Raw genomic sequence first — 22,528 nt, 5'->3', positions numbered from 1 at the left:
GACTAGAGACTGAGTAATTAACTGTGCTCATGTATTGTCATTTGTAAATAGAGTCTAAAATCACCCCAAACCCCTTGTTATACCCCTCACTTGGTATCTGTCACTGGGAAAGCTCTGTTGCACGAAATATTTTTGGAAGCAGAATATTTTCAGTGATTTAATAGAGAGGGACAGCATGTGCGGATTTATGAAACAAGGATGCAGACTGTAACAGGGACATTGTTGATAGACCTTTCGGTTACCTCCTCATGTGTGACAGCTGTGACTGACAGTACATTTTGCTAGATTTGCTATTTTCCCTTATGCTATTGCGTGGTATTACAGTATCCTGTACCCATGTCAAACACCCTGTTTAATGCGTTCAGCCTGGAGGTTTTTCTGCCTCACCAGGACACTCTGTAACAGAATACAGCAGCTCAGACAGGCAGGTAAACCATTGATTTGAGTAATCGTCTGAGTAATTGTGGGAGTAGTTATGATACAGAAAAAAGAGGCTTTGTTTGTGTGTATGTGTAAGCAAGAGGGAGGAAGGGAAAGAGAACCGGAGCAAGAGAGGGAGTGTGAGAGAGAGACCTCACCTCTGCTCTCCTTGAGATGGGATTTTTATGGATGGCTGAGCTTGGTGAGGGCTGAGAACACATAAAGAGTCATTTTCAGTTTGTTGCAGGCAGTTAACCATGTGTGCATGTTTGTTGAACTTCCAGTAATAGGCTTGAGCTTTTTTTCGGCTGTTTGACTTTTTGACGGTCTTTCCTTATTATGCTATATGCTATATTGCACTATGCTATTACAACTACGCAGAGCCATAGTGTGTCCAGCGTACAGCCGTGTAGCGTACGGGGAGTTTAAACAATGCGCCCTGCACATGTTGCCTTTTGCTTGCTTGCAGCACATGTGCACGAACAATGACGTCCAGTGAGATTTACTGTAATTCAAATCACTCACTATCGCTATCACGACCACTGTGAGGAAGAAAAACAGCTGTTGTTTGTGTTGCAGGTCAAACGTGCATCCTAGATGCTATCACTAAAATCAATGTATTGCTTTCTTTGTTGTAGTTTGGCTGTAACATACCAAAAAGACTTTTTGCTTGTGGGCGGTTAGTTATTTTACTGTATGTAAGACTCTTATTGAACAGGCTATAGGCCAAAAAATAAATAAAGATAATTGGTTTCCCAGTCGGACACTAACACATGACTATTTTAGGTCTACACACTCCTCTCCATGTCTCTATCAAGGGCCATCAGTTCTGTGAGTAGACCGGCCCTTGTACTATAGTCCAATCAATGTTATTACTGCCAGGAAAATATGACACCGTGTTGTAGTAAAGCTCCGCTCAGGATCTTCCACAAGTAGCAGGCTATAGACTTTAGCCTCATCAAGTGTTCTGTTCGCTAGTGGCTAAGTGCCCCTTGTCCTCACAGATACAGTATAATATCAGTAATATAGATATTCAAGGCATCTGCAAATGAAATTATATTTCGTGAAATTTGGTGACATTTTAAGACACTAGAAATTAGAGATTTTGACTTATCATGTAAAATACAAATGTGATAAGATGGAATGTTATTCTTAGGTAAAGTTTTTTAATGGTTAATGCTTATTTTAAAAATGTTGGATGATTCTGGAAGTCATGGAGTTTTAAGGTTTAGCCAGTCAAAGAATAGTGTCCTAATTTGAAGGTTACCTGGGCCACGTCCCATTACTGTGAATGCCTTTGCGGAAGCCTCCTACAGGTTACCCCCCTTCCTTACCTTTCTTCCTGCTTCTTTCATGCCTCACAGCCAGATTGATCACCTCTAATTGACAGCATGTCATCATTTGAGGGCTTTGTCTCTCTGCTTTACATTTGACCACATTCTCTTCGTTGTCTAGATTTTTTTTTTCCTCTGCCAGCATCCTGTAACAGCTTTCACTATGTAACCTGTCACTGCACCTTTGCCTTTGGTCTGAGCTTTAAGTCTACTCTGTTATTGGACTGTTTGACATCTTGCCTCCTATATTGGTGGTCATTATACTTACCTGCATGACATATCCCACACACTCCAATTGTATATTCTTTGAATTTAGATACCTGTCATATTTGTCATCATGTCTCTGCCCTTCACAGACTATATTTTTAAATACATCCTTGTGGATGTTGTGGATGTTTTATGTGCATGCCGTGAATTAATAACATTTATATATTTCCTTCCCTCCTGTCTCTTTAAATAGACCTATGTGTTTTCTTCTTTTTTGGTGCATGCATGTTTAGTGTTCACCCTGAAAGATGATGCTATATCTATATCTTTTTTTAAACTTTCTTTTAAATACCCTGCTAGTGATGCAAATACAGGTTTAATAATAAGTGATGTACTGTTTCCAGTCCTCTCACTGTGACAAAATATCTGTTGTTCCTGTTGTTTGCTGCTTTTGGATCAAACACCAGTTTTAGCTGTAGAGGGTAAAATGGATGAGTTTGCATCAACATGTGATACAATGTTGGATATTTTATCTATATATAAGGAGTGAAGGTTAAAGAAATGAGAGATGAAAAATAAGTTCCCCTCAGTTAAGTTATACACAGCAAATTATAAAATGTGCAAAACATATCATTCTTTTAGAATCTTTGAATATGGATCATTTATAGGATAGTATTTGGATGTGGGGCTACATCAAAGCAATAGCTTCTCTGTAAATATTGAATGTGTTTTTGTTATTCTCGCTATTATTGATAACTTGTTGCGTGGCTACAGTTTATGTACAGCAGATGATAAATTCCGATTTTGTTTGTAGTAGCTTGACATTTCTGTTATTTCGGTTGACAAAATATGCCTGAGTTTAGTAATTCTGGAGCAAACCTCTTAGAAGCATTTTCGCTCTGGCCCAGTAGATGGCTGTTGTCCGACCTAATGATAACAGACATGGCCATATGCCTAATTCAGTTCCACAGCACTTCTTACTGGACAGAGATGAAAGCCAAATGTATCCCCTGGTCGTTGTTTTGTGATTGACCTCCCATGTGTTTCAGGTAAAGCTGCAAAAGAACAGACCCCGTTAAACTGCTTTTCATATCCTTAAGCCATATTAGCTCCTGAACTGTTGTGGAAAATGTTTGCATTCAAACTGTTACTTTGGATATGCACCGCCAGCAGCAATTTATTGAATGATCTATAGCAAAAATATTAGCTTGCAATTTCTCCACAATGTGGGCACAGATTAAAAAGAAAAACTGTCACTCCCAGAGTGCTGTGAGACAGAGACGGAAGAGACAGGGTTTTGCGTTCAGGGCTCAGATATTGATTAAAGATTTGTTTTTGTCAGCCTTTCCAGTCTCATGACCCTCGCTCTCGTCTCTAGGGTGGGGCTGGACCAAGCTAGCATGACAGATACCCTTAAATTTGGCCCATGTGTTTGCTTAGTAGCCAGGATCAGTGATAATCCAAACATCAGCTCACAGAAATATATCTTTATAGCTATTGGGCAGAAGGTGATGTGAAATATGAAGGGGCTTGCACTGGCTGCCACTGTTTAGAACACAAATGGAAACATGAAAGCTTCAAACCTGTAGCCTCTGTGTTGAAAAAAAGATTTTCTCCTTGTTTAGACTTTTGTATGTGAGCTTGCTCATCAAGACCTAGAATGTAATTGGCTTCAGTCTGCCAGCTCAGCTCAGCACATCCTCTCATGTAACAAGCTTTTGTATCAGCCTTACTTGCACTTTGGTGTTTTACAACCAAATAGTAGTTTTCAGCGTATCCCTTTCATGGCTAATGCACAAGCAGCCATCAAGCCTGCAGTTTAGACTCCAAATAAAAGATTAAAACTTACAGGGGCATACACAGGAAATGCATAGAGGTACAGTTCCTTTCAGGCGTTGAGCTATATCCAGTTAAAGCTGCAACAGGCAATTTAAATGTATGTCATGCTGTGTTAACTGCGGGTGGACAGAGATGCCATCTTGTGAGACATGCACTCAACCTGCTGTGGTGGTTACCTGCCTTTTGTTTTGTTTAACTAAGAAGTAGTTTAGTCATTCCAATTTGATAGATAGCAGGTTGAGCAAAGATCACACAGCCCTCCTCTACTGACCCTACTCTGCTCCGCTGTACTCTCCCCTGCACTGCAGGTAGTATTTGTTAGGAAGTGCCAATAAACAAGCGTGCTCAAAAACGTACTTATAAACCAGTAATAAAGGAACATTAAGGATTTGTTCGACTCCAAATGAAATCAGTGTGCTCTGCTCAGCCCTCCCTCTCCATGCTCTGCTACACTCTGGTGTGCTCTGCTGCCTTCTCTGTGCAGCAGTCTAGCTAGTCTTAACATAAATTACAATCAATGAGAATCCTCCAAAATGTACTAGTCAAGCAGAAATAATTGAAATTGTCTGATTAGTTAGAAGGGCAAGCATCAGTCTTTGATAAGCAAATATCTCTGCAATGCTGCCAGCGCTGTTCAGTGAGTCGGGGTGAGACAAGGCTTCGGCAGCACCTCTCCCTATTTACAAAGCTTTTGGACGATATCCCTGGTAACAAAATATGAGGAAAACAGGGATTTTTACCAGATGACTTGATTAGCTCTATTTTGTGGGAAATAATAGATCTAGAATGACTGAGGTGATGTTTGTCATTGAGAAGGAACTGACCTATGCTGTGTTCAGCTGCTAAAGGCTAAAGCCTAGGATAAGGGAAAGCTGGTCGCTGATCCTTTTATTATTATTGTCAATAGGAATAAATCTGAGTAAATTTTATCAGACAGACTTCTCTTTAAGATTAGTCACAGAAGATGAGAACCGTGTGTTTTCTTTTGTATAAGAACAAAAACTTTATCAAGATATGTTTACTTTGCTTTGCTTGATATTGCACATCGTGTGATAATAACGCTAAAACGGTTTGTTTTAACAGAGCCTAGAATTTTAGATTAGCTGGATTTGTATGTTAAAATCTATGTTTCTTAATAATTTGAAATCAGTAGACATAGCCTGTCACTCAGTTGCAGTTCTTTTGCAGTCAGTAACTCTATGAAACACATGCTTCGTAGACGTGCACTCATAACTGGCTATTCTACAGGCCTGTACTGCACCTATATTCTTTCTTGCTTTTTCTGGGAGCTTTTTGCCCTTAGTCTGGTCTTGAGCCAGTGAAACACATGCTCAGTTAGATTGAAGTCACATGGCATGACAGAAAGCTGCCTGAGGTGAAAGGGGCAGGTGGATGTCGGTGTTCTAATATTAATGGGAAGTTATTTATTGTAGTCTTGCAGGATTGTCGGACATGGTCAGCAGTTGGAGTAGCAGCAGTGTAGCACACAGCTTACAGAGGCTTTTGAGGTATTTCAAAAACTTTCAATGTCGATGAGTGTTGTAGCGTTAGCAGCTAAAACCAATCCCCTCTCTTCGAGTTAGTGAGGTCTGAACATGAGAGTGTGGCTTAACACTTACTGTGAAAGTCACAATGTAAGGTGAACTAACATCCATACCTTGGGTAGATTAAAAAATATGCAAATTTTAAGCTCAGGGAAAAAATAAAGTCTTCAGTTAATGTAGTGTCTGCAATTTAATGGTATTAATTTACCATAATTAAACAAATATAAGCAAATTTCTTGACATGGGTGGCAGTATTAATGATAGTTATCTGATTTTTTTGCTATTAGAGCAACACAGGTTTAAATTGGGTGGGGCGGGGTGGGGGGGTCTCATCTATTTCATTTGCCTTGCTAACCTTAGCTTATCAGCTAGTGGAAAGGGAAAAATATTTCTTTAGTTAAAGTTCTACTATGTAAAAAAAGTGAATAAAAGCAGAGAAAAAAAACCCAAACAAAATAGACATTACTATGGAGAACAATATATTTTTACATAGAACCAAAAATTATCCAAAATGTGTTCGGTAGAGAAAATTTAGAGATAATTAATAAGCAGCAAATATATTGTCTAAATATACACAGGATTGAGTCTTTTGCGTACTCACAATAGTAACTGATCATTCCCAAGTCGCAGCTGCAGCCTGATTTAAGAAGTGTCAATGTAATGCTTGGAGGATTAGGAGAAGCCCAGTTTCCACCTTGTTAGTCCTGTAGGGTTTACATAGGCTGTTCTGATGCTTAGAGGGTTGTTAGCTGACGAATACAAGTCTGGCATTTCAAAGTAAAATGCAGTAATGTTGCAGTGTTACCTTTGTGTCACCTTCTTATGTGCCCAGCATACTGAACTGAGATGCGTTTAGCATAATTCAGGGCTCTGTGGCAGAAAGAGATGTTGAGCCAACAATACTTTGCACAAAAACATGCTGTGCAATGACCAGTGTAATTATAAGGCTGTGAAATGATTAAAACCAAGTGAGAGACAACCATTTTATTGCATTTGTCAACATCCTCTGTGCTGTATGTTTTGATGCCTTGTATTTTAGCTTGCTGGCAGATTGAGCAGACATATCCTCCTACGGTGGATTTCTATTCTGACTTTCTTGGTGAGAAAATCCTCTGCGTACTGGAGACATATTCCTATCCAGCTCTGTCTGCTGTTGATGGTGTCATAGGAGTGTGTGCCAGAGGGCAGCACTGAATCCTGAGTAATCTGTGCAGAGACAGACTTGCCATATGTATCTGCTGCAACTGCTGTCAGTTACAAAGAGCAAATCTACAGAGCACATGTTGTAGAAAGGGAGATGCCCGAGACATTGTATTAACCCATGTGAGTGTGGGTCTAGTGTGATTATTCGGTTTGTGAGTAAGCTTCATTATTGAAAGCCTTTGCTCTTCCTGACCCTTTTACTAAATGATAAAAACATATGTGACTCTGCACTGAAGCAATACGGCAGCTTTGTGTTTCTCTTAGGCTGCTGCTGTGTTATAACAAAACATGTCTACATGAAAGAACAATTTTCTTATTTCGCTGGTACCTCTCTAATCTTTCAGTTGCATCGTGTTTTCCAGTTCTGACAGTGAAACTACTCTCGTGGTACCATGGAGCAGATGCTGTATGTGATTCTTAATTGGGCATTGCAAATGATTACAAGTACCTGTGCGACTCATATAAAACAGAGTCTACATGTCGAATTATTGGTACAGATGGAAATGGCAAATAGTACGGATCTCCACCTGCATTGCTTTTAGAGCAGTGATGTTCTACCTTACTAATTATGCTTGAAAGCTTTGAGCCAGCACCATCTCTATGGACCAGTTGTCCCAATAGTAGCACTTTGCTTTTGCTGTGATGTACAGCAAGGTACATATACTCTTGTTATATTCTCATAATCAAGTGCAATACTTGATTATTTGTATTGTATTGAAAGTCTTATTTTGCTTTGGTTGGACTTTTTTTTTTTTTTCTATAGTCAGCCGCTGATGCCAGCTACCCCTGGGATTTATAGTCAGCATTCATATTTTGGTTTTTCTTTTTCTCCCTTTACTTACCTATATACCCTCCTAAAGTTATATAAATGCTGTTGCTCATTCTGTGGTATTGGTTTTATAGTAGTTTACTTTCAAGGTAAATCGTATTAGAGATAACTGCAGTATTTTATATTCCCCTTAGTGAATTAATTTGCTGTACATTCCATCCAAACACATTAAAAAAGAATAAGACTATTTTGCACATGTTGAAACATTACCCATATTAACTACAATTATCATCATTCACCTTACGAATGTACTCGATATCTGGAATATAAATATTGAGAAGCTTACAATCAGCTACGGAGACAAGATAAGGTCATTACGTTGGCTTGCTGTTTTCAAATGCTAATATATTTTCACACTGGCTAGATTTTAGCCTTAGGTTTTGATTCACCTGGGATCTGTAGTTTGATTGTAATGCCCTCCCTCTACTATTTTACAGTGATTGACAGTAACGGGTTTTCTTCATTTATTCTCATTGTTAAATAAAAGAGCCTTATTTTATATGTAAATTATAAAAATGATTGCCTCATAAGCCTATATTTCATGTATTGATGAAAAACCACTGTAAGACCATAATAGGATATTATAAATCCAAAATGTTTTTTTTTCTCTTTAAACAAATGCAATTTGTACACACTTTAGGAATCTGCATATTTGAGCATGAAAGCAATGGAATGAAATGAACATTTGAATCCATCCATGCATGAAGACATCTTTAAACCTTACTGTTTTATAATGGTTGTGAACTGATTGTAAAATGTAAATTATAGATTAGACAACATATATTATGATGTAAGCGTTGTGCCTGGAAATTGTAATTATTTCCCTGAATAATGTACCATATTCTAGCTTGCAGCACACATATTCCCACACTAAATCCCCATACACTATAAAATCACTCAAGGGTGTTTATTGTGTCTAAATAATGAATAGACACGGCCTTTACAAGTTTGACAGTGAACTCCCTTGATAGAATGCATTTCACAGTGAAATAATTTCACCAAGCACAAAACAAAATGTATGCAATACTCTATTCTTAAATTAATTTCCTAATTCAGTTGGGGATAGTCATTTTGCAGTCAACGTTTTGTTGCAAAAAGACTGATAAAGAGGGAGACTAGCAAGTCAGTAGGGTGTGAAGTCTGTGCTAAATATTCTGTTTTGTCTTGCTCCCCTTACAGATGAACATGGACATTTGAAAATATACCTGCCCAAGAAGCTGCTTGAATGTCTACCAAAATGCACCTCGTTGCCAAAGGAGAGACACCGGTGGAACACTAATGAGGTAAGGCCACCACTCCTTTTCAAACCACTCTCTGCTCAGTCTGTCTCTTCCAAAAGGTACCGTCCGCAAGACATGCTTTTTTCCTCTTGGCCTTTTTGAACAGATCAGTAAGTCATGTGAACTTTCTTCAAAAGAACACGACACCTTTTCATGAGGTTTCTCTTAATCAGTCACATGGGCTACGTGTTTAATACTTGCCACATTAAATACATTTAAGTGTTATTTGATTTAGCTAATTAGGCTGTGTTTCTCCTTCAGATTAATTTTGCAAAGTTTATCATTTATTGCATCTATAGTAGAAATGCACATTTGAAATACTTTAAGTGAAATGATTACCATTGATTGGTTGTAAGTTGATTGGTGTAACTCTGTGGTCAGATGAATGAACTGACTACAAAACAGCTCTCAGTTGAAGGGTTATGTCAATTGCACATCCAGTCTTATTCACGAACTCAATTCCTGCTGTATTTAGAAAGGATTATAAGGGGTCCTTGATGGAAACGTAAACAGTATTTAACATTGACACTATGTATGCTCAAGATGTCTCACATTTCATATTTGCATCACATGGATCATAACGCACCACTCTATATATTTTCTCTCTTGACAATCAAGCTCTGAATCCTTTTCTTTTGTATGATGTCTCAGATGCTTTCTGCTGTGGTTTTACGTGTAACTGTTTCTCTCCTGTAAGGCAGATAGTTAAAATTATTTTTAATAAGCACTCAAGGCTCGTAATTTACTTAGAGGCAAATGTGTGTTAATTGACGTTAAAGTAGGAATGTACCCTTCTGGAGCCTCCTGGAAAAGTTAGCTGCTGCATTAGTCACTGCTGCTTAAATCTTAATCTATTACAAATGTGACAGACATGTATTAGTTCATGTGCTATTTTGTCATATTTTCTAAATAAAAAAAACTGAGGATGTTACCACAGGTAGGTTAAAATGAGTGGTGATCACACATGTCAGCAAAAGCATCAGATATATAACAAAATCATAATAATGCAATATTTTTGAAAAAAGTTACCTAAGTTAAACAATCTTTATGATGCCCTTAGTACATATTTTGCTTATGGATTATTTAATTGCATGCACCAGCATATGCACGTTATACTGTATTTCCCTAAACAGGAGCTCATTTGCTAACCTGCCCATTAAAAAAAAAAAAAAAGCTGGTTAAAGTATTTATCATTTTTATTTCCACTTTGGATAGATGAAAAACTGGTTCTTCTTCTTTTCACAGTATAACTGCTAGTAATTAGGTCTAAATACACTCCATAACAAATATGCAAAAATCAACCATCCATGCTTTTGATTAACAAATTGTGACCATATCAATATAGTCATCTGCAGTGATGAAAGTTAATTGACTGAAAAACAACCAGATGATAAGGCACCAGACAGGCTCGTTTCTAAGGAACAGGATATTCACAAAGACAATCTGTCATTGACATGCAGTTAAGTATTATTTTACAATGCCTTTGTATAGTTGATGTGTTTTTAAAAAATAGATTAAAGGATTCATTAATCTGTGATAAAAATATGGATGTAGACAAAACTATGGTGGCAATAAAGGTACAGCAGGAAATATTCATAGTCTATCATACTGTACATCGCTTTCTGTCTCCATCTAAACTTCCATGTATCATATCTTGCCCTGCCCTAGTTATAAAAATAATGTATAATGCTTGTGTGTTTCTAATTGGCGGTTGTAACTTGTTTGCCCTGTATGACCTGTATTGTGCTGCTAGCAGTATAAATTAATTAACATGGCTTTGAAATTGATCTCAAACTATAAGTCTTAGCATTTGCTGGGGATAAATGCTATCGGTTACAGTTGTTAGCATGTCTTGTCATTTATTAACAAATTAAATAATAATAATAATTAAATAATAATTTTACAGAAAAAGCAGCATTATATGTTTTGCACTGTATGTTTTGAGGTAACAGTATATTCTATGAATGTTTAGCAGCACGGTAAGATATTGGAAAAAAAGAAAGAGAAAAAAATACAGTTGTAGTGGTGCTGTGGCAGGAATAATGTTTATTATAGGGTTGAAGAGAGCGTGGCAACCTTTCCTAAAATCAAGGACATTCCTTTTTTTTGCAGACCATGTAAATCGGAGTGTTTGTGCCTCATTGGTGGCAGACAGACAGGCAGGAAGGGAAGGATCAGAGAGGCTCTTGTCGGTGCAATTGTGTGACTCTTAGTGAAAGTGACACCTCATCAATTCTGTGCATATTTCTGGCACTAGCTCAGCATGCTTAATGCACTAATTTCCCACTTTTTCCATTTAAGTAATCTCAGTAGTTTGTTAGGTTAGAGCTGCTAATGTTCATTTGAGCAAAAGAGAATTAATTGTGGGACATAATATGCCATGGATATTTTTCTTTTGTAGCAATTTTGCACCAAGGCAGTTGCTGCTTACGTGTTTAAAAACTGTGTTCTAGAAGTGGTGCATTCAGGTACAACTTATGTATAACTCTTTCTGGCACTCTCTGGCAGACATATTGGACGTCCTCAAGTTCTTTTAACTGTGTGCAGTATGTTGTGTTATGTAGTGATTCATTTATTATTTGTTTTATAATGAATTGAAAAGAAACATTTGACTAATTTATCTTCTATCCTCTTTTTATCACTTCATTCTGTATGTCATTTCCGAGCCTCTGTCCAGGTAAATACAATGAGAGGATTGGTTATTGTTCCCTCTTTTACATATGACAAACTGAACAATTTTTCATAGACAGTTAATGATGTTTAATAACATGACCTATTTCATATGAGCTATTTTGACTTTTGCTTTCTAGTAAAATAATAATTCTAATTAAATGATCACATTGACAATGGGGAAGGAATATTTATGAACTCTTTTGTGTTTTGGTTCTCCCCTCTGACACTTTTTACAGTTGTATATACTACTCGCAACTTGTTCAAATCTGGGATAATATTGTTGCACACTTTTTCTTTTATTTTGTTTTGGTGAAAATGATTGAGGATTCAACTTGCTACTGCTTTAAAACTTTAATCTAGAAGGAGAGTGAGCGAGTGGGGCTGTAGTGTTGCTTGTGAGCTGAAGAGAAGCTAATGCAGAGCTATTCATTTCTATTTCATTCTCATGATTCCCTGGTGTAGTTTCATGCGAAGGAGGTGTGCAGGAATACATTCCAAGCATTTACTGGAAAATTAGATAAACCAATCGAATCAAAATTCGAAGGAAGGATGGGCGTTTAGAAGGTTCGATGGTACTCCCATCATTGAATCAGGAGTAGCGTGCAAGGTACAGATATGCTATCAGCCTTCAAATTATCAGTGAGAGAGTAAGTACCTGGCAATGCTTGAGAAATTACTTAGTAACTGTAGCAGACAAAAAACAAAGCAATACTGAAAGAAACACAGAAGTAGGTCATGATTGAAAGGACATTTTTATAGAAACAATCGGTGACATTTTTTGTGATCTGTCATATGTTAAAATGAGAGAAGATGCTACTCTTTTCTACAATGAGTAAGTTTACACGGGAAAATAAAAACACTGCCAGGATGTCTACAGTACATTTAACTTGTTTGTGTAACTACTCTTCCAGCCATCGATGTCCCTGTGTCTTTTAAGTGAGACATATAGGAACAAATTCTCACAGAATTCCTTTCTAGTTTGCAGCCAGCCTCTGTTGTCTGCTTGGTGCTCTGACACAATGACCTCTATTTTGCTAGACATTTTGGTTGAGACTGGAATCTTTTAAAAGAAGGACATCTCCCACAAGAGGGGATTTAAGCTTATATCCCTTTCAAGATCAAACACAGCCAGCCTGATGTTTGGTCACACTGGTATGAAGGTTGCAGGACTTACGATGTGCTTGACAATTGCAATTTTAACAGTGCTATTTTCAATATGGACGGCTTTTTGGTTCAGTTTCGAGACTGTGTATTATTATATGATTCAAAGCAAGTGCACCGTCTATTAGGGAACTACTAGCCAGTTAAAGGACCTGATTTCATTTAGGCTGAACTTTTCTGTTATTCTGTTATTCGCGTCATGTTATGTGCCTCTTTAAAAGCTCTTGTGGGCACAGAGTTTGAAGGACAACATTCAAGACACTCAAGTCTTGAGCAATATCCCCTCTGTTACAGTATGCATGATTGAGACAGTGTTTACCTCCTCGTAGATATGAACCACGCTGGCTTGTAACAAATGGCTCTATTGTTATTTTATACTTATAAGACATTAACAAAGGGAATTCAATGTTGGAGTGGCGTCTCAATGTTAAAAAGAAAGGGCAAAGAACACAGCATGAAGCCTTGGTTGAGGGAGGACACTGGGCCTAAGCTGGTGTGACACCCTATGACTTTAAAGAACGGCACAACGCTCTGAGTACTGTGAGCTCCCACTTAGCTAAGAGGAGACTGAACTGGTGCTGAACCAAAGCAGACAAGAGAGCATCAGCTCAGGCCTCCATCGGCCTGCTACCCGTTTATTGCCTATGTCGTTAGGAATAATCCTCTCTGCCTTGTGTGACTGCCAGCAGCAGCACAGCATGGTGCCTACATGCAATATGCCACCGCTCAAGACAGAGCAGGACCACCAGCAGAAACACTTAGTGGACTCACCGGGCAGCGGGTGTAACAGGCAGGGCGATCAAAAACCACAACAAATGAAATTAAAGGCAATATTGGATAAAGCTGAGAGCCTGACGGTGGGACTATAAGATAGGTGCTCTAATGACAGGTATAATTGGTTGCTATGCTCTGGAATCATTCGCACCTTATCTCCAGCTAAAACAGTATTTTTGTTAACCTGCTTCATGCCACATCTCATATGTACTATAACTTGGGGGTCATTCCTGATTGGTAATAAAAACTCACTAGTGGAGATGTACCATTCTTATTATTAAAATGTACAGTGCTCAACTGAGTAAGACAGAACCTAAAGCAACTCGCCTGGCTGTGGTAACTAGGTGACAGTTTAAACAATTACCTAACTCACTAAATACATGGCCTTTGCTGCTCACTTTCCCTGTAGCTTAACAGCCTAATATAAAATTAAATCAAAATATAATCTAGGCATTAGCAGAGGCACTCTTTTACTTCCGTTGTGCCAAGACACCTCTACTACAAAATACTGCTGGAATCCTTGTGCAACCTCTTACTTTTCTTGTGTATGTTATTAGACACACACACGTGCACACACACACACACACACACACACATGCACACACACCAAATTAGATTTTGTGTGGAATGTAGTGCAGGACTAAGACTTTGACTTGGAGCTCCTGGTGCAAAAGCAGTAGCATCCCCTTTGGAATCTTCTGACCTCATTAAAACACTGTCTGGATAAAAGCGTTCTCCTATGGATTAGTATGACTCGTATTAGAGAGATCTGGCTGCCCTCGTCAAATTACCCAAGTACTATTCAACTCTTATTCACTACTTCTGATACACGTCTGTCATTACGCTGCCAAACCTCAACTGTCAGAGATGTTTTTATGAGCAAGTGCTGGGAGAATTTGTCTAATCGAACACAAGGTCATGCTTGATTAAATATTTATCTTCATTTGAGCTCCTTGCCATGCATGGCTTTCTCTGTAGAGAGTAATTAAAATGACTCCCACCAATTGCAAATGTTTACGGAAATGTTCATTAGCTTCTCTGGGACAATCAGTGGAAGGTCATGTTTGTCCATCTATCTGTTTGTTTCTGTTTCGTTGTTATTGCTTTTCTCTTTATTTCTGGGTTAGATTTATGCAATGTTTCTCCAGTAACAGGTACGGATAAGTCCGCACTGAATAGAGTAAGCACAGTGCATCCTTTTAACCAAAATTCAGAATTTATTTATATCTGCTCATTGAATTACTCAGTTGAGGTTTAGATGGTGAAATGCCTGCACAGTTTATTTCGGCTGCACAGAGAGCACAGTAATTCAGCCACAGTGTTGCAGTATGACATCTTTTCCCTACTTCTTTTCACAGTGTTTTAATGGAAACACCCAGACTAATTTATGTCTATCTGTAGCGTCTGTGTTGGTCATTTACTTTCAACCAATGTAGTTTCCACTCAATTACAGTTTACTAAGTATATGTCATGGTGCTTCTTTCATCACATTTAGCTTGTGAAAGTAGAGGACAGGAAGATACGGAATTGGTTGAGTTTCTTTGGATGGCTGACTTCATTGTAACTTCCTGTGAGCTTGATAGCTTTACTGATTGCTAGTGATGTAGCTTACTGTGAAGTGTCAATTGTGAGACTACTGTGAAGTGAGGCATTTGTAATAGAAACCCACCAATCAGGTCATTCAGGAAGTCCTGCATGCCAAAGGGACCCTTTGCTTCTTCCTCTGGATGTGCACAGCAAGGCAGGGGTCCCCAGTATCCACTGAAGGCAGGGGTATCCATTCAAAATTGCCTGACCCCTATTGTAGTAGATACAGGTCACTCCACCTCCTGAGGGAAACCTCTAAATTGAACCCAGCTTGTGTCTTTGATTTCTTTCTAGCTCTCTTTTTTCTCTGGTTTCCCTCCTTTACTTTTATCTTCTGTCTATTTCTCCTTTGCCTCATGTGTTCACTGAGCTGCAAAGCTATTCAGGTATAGACAGAAAGATTTCTACCTTTCTCCCTGAATTGCTGGGTCAGGATTTTTCTGTGCGAAACCATTTTGTAATGGAGTTTAACTTTATTTACTAGATAAAGGAAAATGAGTTCTGCGTTTGATGCGCGCCTCTATGCTTCAATAAAGTGTTATATTGTTCCATATACAGTAGATGTTCATATGAGTGAATACCTCTGTTCTGCCAGCCATGAGAGAGATTGAATGGCAGGAGTATTATCATATTCACTGATACAATCCTGTCTGTAATCAAAATTGCCTCTTGGAACTTTTAGGTATCCAATATTTATCAACTATTTTTTCAACTGGTGAAGCTGTGGCTAGTAAACATTTCTAAGCTTTTCACCCTGTGCAGTCGAAAACATGGGTTTGTCTGTGTGTGTGTGTGTGTGTGTGTGTGTGTGTGTGTGTGTGTGTGTGTGTGTGTGTGAGATGGATTCATACATTAAATACCGTACATGTATCTATAACCCTTCTCAAACTGGGAAAGTAATTTGTCCTTTTATTTAGAAGAGCTATTCATTTAGTAGAAGTTTGTTCATTCTTTAAATAAATCCATCAAATGTGTCAAAAGGTGTTTGGAAAAAAGCCAAAGTTGTATAAAAGAAGAAGTATATTTCCTGCAGCAAGGAACCGATCTAAAATTTACAACAAATGACCTTTAATCATTTTAGTAGAGAAGAAATTATAGCAAATTGGTCTAAATGGAAAGAAGAAAAAGCAAATAGGAACTTGTGCAGTTTACAGAGGAGGTACATTAGAGAAAACATATAATAAAAGGGAAATTTAGTGCCAGAGAAGTGCCAACTGACAATAGACCAAAAAAAGATTAATTGAAAGAGATTGCAAACAAAATAATGCCAGCTTTACTCTTGTCATTTGTGCCCTGTGGAATACAAAAAAGTTAACATCCTGTCAGAAGTGTGTCAGGAGATTGCAGCTTGCAAGAAGGACATTGCTGCAACTGGCAAACTATAAAATTACTCTATTCCAAATTATGCATATTGCTTCAGATAATGTGTTGTTCATGACCATTGCTGTATAGTTCAGTGAGTGTGCTTAATGCTTTGGGACTGCCGCCTGTACAATCTTTTTTTTCAGGCTGATATGTTAGAAAACAAAGTGAGAAGAGAGAAAAATAGTGTGATGTTGTGCTGTGGACTTCAGTCAATGTAGTCTTTGCAGGGAATAACGTTTTTCACTCTGACAAAAAGACTATTAGGCAGTTGAACAAGTGAATCACGGTGTAGTGACAATGCGTATGTGTTGGGGATAGAAACATACAAGCGGGTTAATGTAATATAGTTACTTCTGAGTCATCTACTGATCTACTACTTCTTCAGACTGACTAAATGTCTACTCACTGGAATTCATCCTAAGAGACACATACTCTACATTTCTATATATTATTTTAAAATAATAGATGACCTTGTCTTGTCTCTTCTGCCATCTGTCTTGGTATTTTTTCCCTGTATTGTGTATGCAAATGTCGAATTTGCAGGACCAAACTGCTTTTCTGCAAAAGACTTGAAATTTGTAAGAGTATCTGGTTGCAGACAAATGTAGTGGTAGGGAGTTGTAGTTATTAGCCAGAATTGTGAATTGTGGCAGAAGATAGACCTTGAGATGGACATGGTTAGGGTCAGGCAGTAAGCCTCACACACAGTCTAAAAATGCTAACTCCCATCCAGCACTCTGTGAGCTTTGTCTGCAGCTAGGTGACCTCTTCACATTTTGGAGACATTACAAACTGCATTTTAGTTGCAAATTCAGCTTTATCGTTAACATTGTCACAATTAGCACTTGGTTTTTAGTTGACATCGGCTTCAATATTTCATATTCAATATGAAATATTGCCTTACATTTCAATATTACATAGTATAGTCTTTCAATGGGTACTTATGTTGTATTCAATCCATAAGTAGTTTTCTATAGTCAAATCTGAAAAAATCTTCAAGCATCAGCTTTCTATCTCTAACTCATGGCTGCATTTTAATTATAGAATTAGCAGATCAATCTTTATTATAAATCTGTAGTTTGCTTGTTACCCATCACTGTAGTAAACATGTTGTTAAACCTGTATATTTTAAGCTTTGAATAAACACCCCTGATAGTTTTTATTTCACCAAAGATCACTATTTGTTGTATTTATTTTAGTACTAAAGTTTTTGATTGATATAATTTATGGTTTCGGATCCATAGAATTTTTCCATACCTTGTAGTACATTTTAAGTACACCACATCTTTAGAGATCTAATGGAGCACATCCCAGTCTGAACAAACACTATTTTAGTTGGATAGATAGATCGATAGATAGATAGATAGAATACTGTTCTTACTCATGTGCATATGCAGAAACAGTGGCTGTATTTTCTAGTTATTGTAGTTATGTTGAACTCCATGTGTAAATCTCCAATAGGAGGGTAAGAGACTCCACTTTAAATTAAAGCACTCATTTGTTGTACTTACGGTGTTAATACAGGGAACAAAGGGGTTTAGATATATTAGTTTTTGACAAAATAAATAGCAATTATGCTTTTTTTTTATTGCCCCAAAGCATGGAACACCAATTTAAATAAGTTACTAAGTTGAGACTAAGTTGGTAAGGCAGTCGTCCACGGACCACAGGGTCAGTGGTTCGATCCCAGGCTATATGTCAAAGTGTCTCCGGGCAACCTTCCCATCACCAGCTGTGCAGTGCCGGTAGAAACTGGGGAGGATTGTGTCAGGAAGGGCATCCGGCATAAAAAGAGTGTCAAATCAACATGCGGAGAATGATCCGCTGTGGTGACCCAGAACTCACGGGATAAGCCGAAAGGACAAAAAAATAAAAAATATAAAATAAAAGTTGCGACAGGTGTGATAGGTTTAAAGTGGAGCTCCTTACTACAAAATACCTACACCATAGGGATTTTACCTATTGTCATCTTGTTGCCCAGTTATTCCCCAAAGTTTGCTTATTGTTATCAAGTAACAACAAATATGTATCCATAGGTACTGTGGAGGTACACCGTTGTTATTAATAAGTACACAGTAAGTTCAGTGTACAGTGTGCTTTCCATTTTTGGTTTCTCTTTTTGGATATTCTTTTTTTCCCTAATGGTTCATGTAGCTCAGTATTTCTTCAGCTCTGCTGCTTCTCCCATTTTGTATTTCACCAAGGTTAAACAACAGTATTGGCCAGCAGAAGAACAATATGTAACTGTTTATTTTTGTTGAGGGAGTGAAAGAAGGGAGAGAGACTACTTCAACTATTCCCTAGAGGATAGAGGATATTTTTTAGATTATCAAAGGAGCACATCATTTCAACACTACAAAATATATCATGTTAGGATTGAGTTGAGGTCGGAAGAATCTTCATCTGGCACCGGATGGGGGAGGCTGTCCTGACTTAGAAGGATTGTTTCACAGATGTTCACCAGGAAATCCCTTTGACTGTTCTTTGGACTCAGTAGGAGGCATGGCACTTGGGTAATCAGTGAAAGGCCACATGGGTTCTTCTGATTCATGGCATCCTTCCTGCTCAACCTACTCACTTCTTTGGTCCATCTCTCCCTATCGCTGTCTCTCTTCTGTCTCTCTTGTTGTGTGTTGGTCTTTGATCTCTAAAGGTCCTTGAGAATGAGGAGCCAGCAACAACAGCAGGCTGGGATTCTCTGTGGGCCTGTTTGGATCCCAGCCCATCATGCCCTTTTCTATCTGATGGACAGCTCCAGGCATGGCAGTGCCTCTATTGCCCTGCTGCATTAGGCCTTCATCTGATTAAACCCTCTCTCATTGTCAAAGGCAGGGAACTAGAATTGGGGCTATCATTGACCTTGTTTATAACAACAGCCTTAAAATGCAAGCATTTTCTTACATTAAGCCAACTTTAATCAATTTAATAATCCGTTCTTTTTGCTAAACCCAAGAGGCTGTTAGCTGATGGTTGCAGTTCTACCCAGTTTGTGTTTAACATGGTCAATCTTTTTTTTCTTTCTTTTTTTAAGCTATCTTACTACATGTTTTAAGCATGTATAGAATTTGCAGACAAGGAATCTGAGCATTTGGAAGGTTGACACACCTGTATTCACAAAGCTGAGTAGCTACCAATAGTTTTAAGATTTTCTGCCAATACATCCTATTAATATACTTTAAAAAATAATACGCTTTCAGCTTATCCCATGAGTTCAGGGTCGCCACAGCGGATCATTGTCCGCATGTTGATTTGGCACAGTTTTTACGCCGGATGCCCTTCCTGACGCAACCCTCCCCAATTTCTATCGGGCTTGAGCCGGCACTGCACAGCTGGGGATGGGAAAGGGCTTTTGGGGGTTCAGTGTCTTTCCCACAGACACTTTGACATATAGCTGTGACCGGGGATCGTACAACTGACCCTGTGGTCCGCGGACCCTATCCTGATAATATACTTCATGTAGTAAATTTTAAATACAAAAGAAACATCCTAAACACTTTAAGGTTGTATTTCTTATGCATAAACATCTGAACCTCAAATAATTATTTTATATATTTAAGGGTTACTTAAAAAGTTTCTGTCTAGTATGGTTGAAATCTAATATGGTTGTATCTTAATTTGTAACATTACTCAGGCATATTGTAGGTCACCCTGACATTTTGGGTTATACTTGTGTATTTCAGTGAACATAAAGTTCATTGTTTTTTTTGAGCTGCTAATTCAGGGAGCTCATAAGATCCTGGTCTAGCAGGATTCAAATGACCTTTTGGTTAAATGTCCTTGAGCTCATCGTTCATCTGGGCAGTGTAGTATGTGAAGTCCCTTTTATTCTCGAGATGTTTACACATCAATAAAACGGGCTGAATTTTAAAAATAAAGCGTACAGTGACACAATGGTCCATCCCAGAGGTCCCAAATTCAAGATCGAACATTTCATGAAAGGCCTTTTTAGCAAGGGTAAAGCTGTAGAATAAGGTAAATCTCAGTAGGTTTGTTTTCTAATGCTTCTTTAAAGTGATAGGCCATCTATACTGTTGGTTTTCATCTCCTTTGATCTTTGAAGTCCTTTGTAAAACAGCAATGACAGAATCCACCTTCTGCTCTTCCTCTAGTTTGCATTAGGTGCCCAAAGATTCTCTGCAGAAGTCTCTCAAAATCTGCAGAGAAATTACATCTGATAAAAGTTGACAGTTTTGATGTTTTGTAGAATGAAATATACTAAACTTTTAAAGAGAGTGGACACTGAAATGATGAGTGACAGCAGAGATTTGTTTTTATTTCATTACTTAGCTTTGCCCTTTGATTAGATTCTGTACGAATGCATTTTATATCTTCTGTGCCGGATCTGTGCAGCTTTTTTGAAAAATGTCTATTAAAGGTGAAGTTTATGTTTAGTTATTGCGTGGAAACTAATTGTATGTTATTCAGTGGCAGAAACTACAAAGTGTAGCAAATAGTACACTTTGCATTAGATGGTTTCTGCTGCTTCTGTAGCTACGTTAAGAGTAAAATAGTTGAAAATCAGAAACGCTGTTAAAAGTCACATAAGTCTTTCAATTGATATGAAAGTAAAAAATACACAATGATATGAGGTTTTGGTTTAAATATTTCCTGTGTTATACATCATATGAAGCACATGATAAGAAGCTCTGTTAATCCTCCATATTTTAGAACTTGGTCAAGCACTGAACGTGAAACATCTTTAAATGCCTATAAATTATAAATGTGTATAGATGTGCCAGTGTATCCGACACAGCACAGCTGTGGCTTTCAGTGCCTTCTCTGACCGGGGACCATCTTTCTTTTTTTTTTCTTTTTTTTGCTCTAAATGGTGTATGCTTGTCTTAGACAAAATATAATTTACTGCCCCTAGCTTTGTAGACAGTTTGTGGATAATTGTAGCTTTATGTGATGTAGTGGTTTGTTGTTTAACATGATTGTGGTTGGATTTTTGGTGAAAGATAGCAGTGTTTGCTCTCCAGCTTGAGCCTAAAAGGTTGAGGTGTCAACACTGTGTTTTTTGAGACTCCATAATAACCTGCTCTTCTCTCCTCGCCTCCCTTCTCCTCCCCTAGCCTGTCCTTTACCAGAACCTTGAAGCACTATTGAAATTCTGCACTGCCTTTTGAAATCTCTGTTGATGAGGCAACATGGACCCACAGTGGCTCTACTGTTGTTCCACTGCAGTGTATTTTTCAAAGTCATGTTTATATAATATAAGTGGAAAAGAGTTATAGTGCTTTGATGGTATCTAACAATGAAAATACTAAGAAGTCTCCCTTGGACTCGATGCTTTTTGATTTTTTTCCTTGACTTATTTGCTGGGACAATAGGACAAGCCCTCTCTACATTACATGTGGTGGCTCTTGGGTTATGTTATGTGTAACCATTGATGTGTGCACAGTGTGCAAATTTACAGGGGCAAAGTAGACTAAGATATACAATATGTGTGCTGTCTCATGTGAATATTTGGATTATACTGTATTGTGTTGTGTTTGTTAACTATTTTGAAGAAAAGTTAACCAAAGACAAGTGTAGAAAAGTTGTAGGAAAAAAGCTTGTCTAGATTGATGCACATTCGTTCTTAACAACAAATTGCTCCTCTTTAAATTGGAGAACAGTTTCTTCAACTGTCTGACTGAGAAGTGATTGATGTTTATGTTAATTTGCCTGTGATAATTTTCCTACTCCATTACAAGGTACGTAGAAAAAAATCTTTAAACACAAATCTGATCTAGAGTTTGGTCTACTCTGCTGATTTTTTGCTATCTTTGAGAGATGACTGTGCTTTACTATTGAGTCAGCTGCATACACATCTTCATTAAATGCAGGTTGATAAACCATTAATCCGTTCAAGCGTTGTTTAATTTCCATTTATTCTTGTCCACCCCCACAGTAATGCAAATAAAGAGAGAAATATCTCTCCTAAGTATTTCTTGACTGCAAACAATCTTATTGTAAAGCTGTGATGTCTGATGATAAAGTGTGTTTTCTTTGGACATGACTTTGTTTCTTTCAGTCTCCAGTCACTCTTGTGACCTTCAGAATGGCCATCTACTGTATTGAATTTCCAAGTATCATGTATAGTATGTGAATTGATCATAAGAGGAAGAGAGGTGTTCCCGTAAGACTTTGCATGGTGTGTGTGTGCGCGCGGGTTTGTGTGTGTGGGTGCGTGTTTGTGTGTGTGTGTGTGTGTGTGTGTGTGTGTTAGGCTGTACCTCTGTTGCCATTCATGTAGTGTTTGGGATAGGTCAATATTATATTTGCAATGCCATCACATTTTCCACTCCTCCATGAATAATGTAAAAGTTA

At 38.0% G+C, this 22,528-nt stretch overlaps 1 protein-coding gene across 9 annotated transcripts in view; it reads left to right on the top strand.

Moving 5' to 3' along the window:
- The window catches only part of camta1a (calmodulin binding transcription activator 1a), a 269,527-nt gene that overhangs the window by 4,903 nt on the left and 242,096 nt on the right, over positions 1-22,528 (top strand). For all 9 annotated transcript variants that reach the window (XM_067526780.1, XM_067526775.1, XM_067526770.1 and 6 more), the window contains one exon: positions 8,556-8,659. In XM_067526780.1, coding sequence (XP_067382881.1) covers positions 8,556-8,659 — 104 coding nt within the window. The remainder of the gene's footprint in view (positions 1-8,555; positions 8,660-22,528) is intronic.

Source organism: Channa argus, chromosome 13 (assembly GCF_033026475.1).
Source record: "Channa argus isolate prfri chromosome 13, Channa argus male v1.0, whole genome shotgun sequence".
NCBI lineage: Eukaryota > Metazoa > Chordata > Actinopteri > Anabantiformes > Channidae > Channa > Channa argus.
Note: the sequence above shows the minus strand (reverse complement) of the source record. Positions and strands in the feature narration are given on the sequence as shown.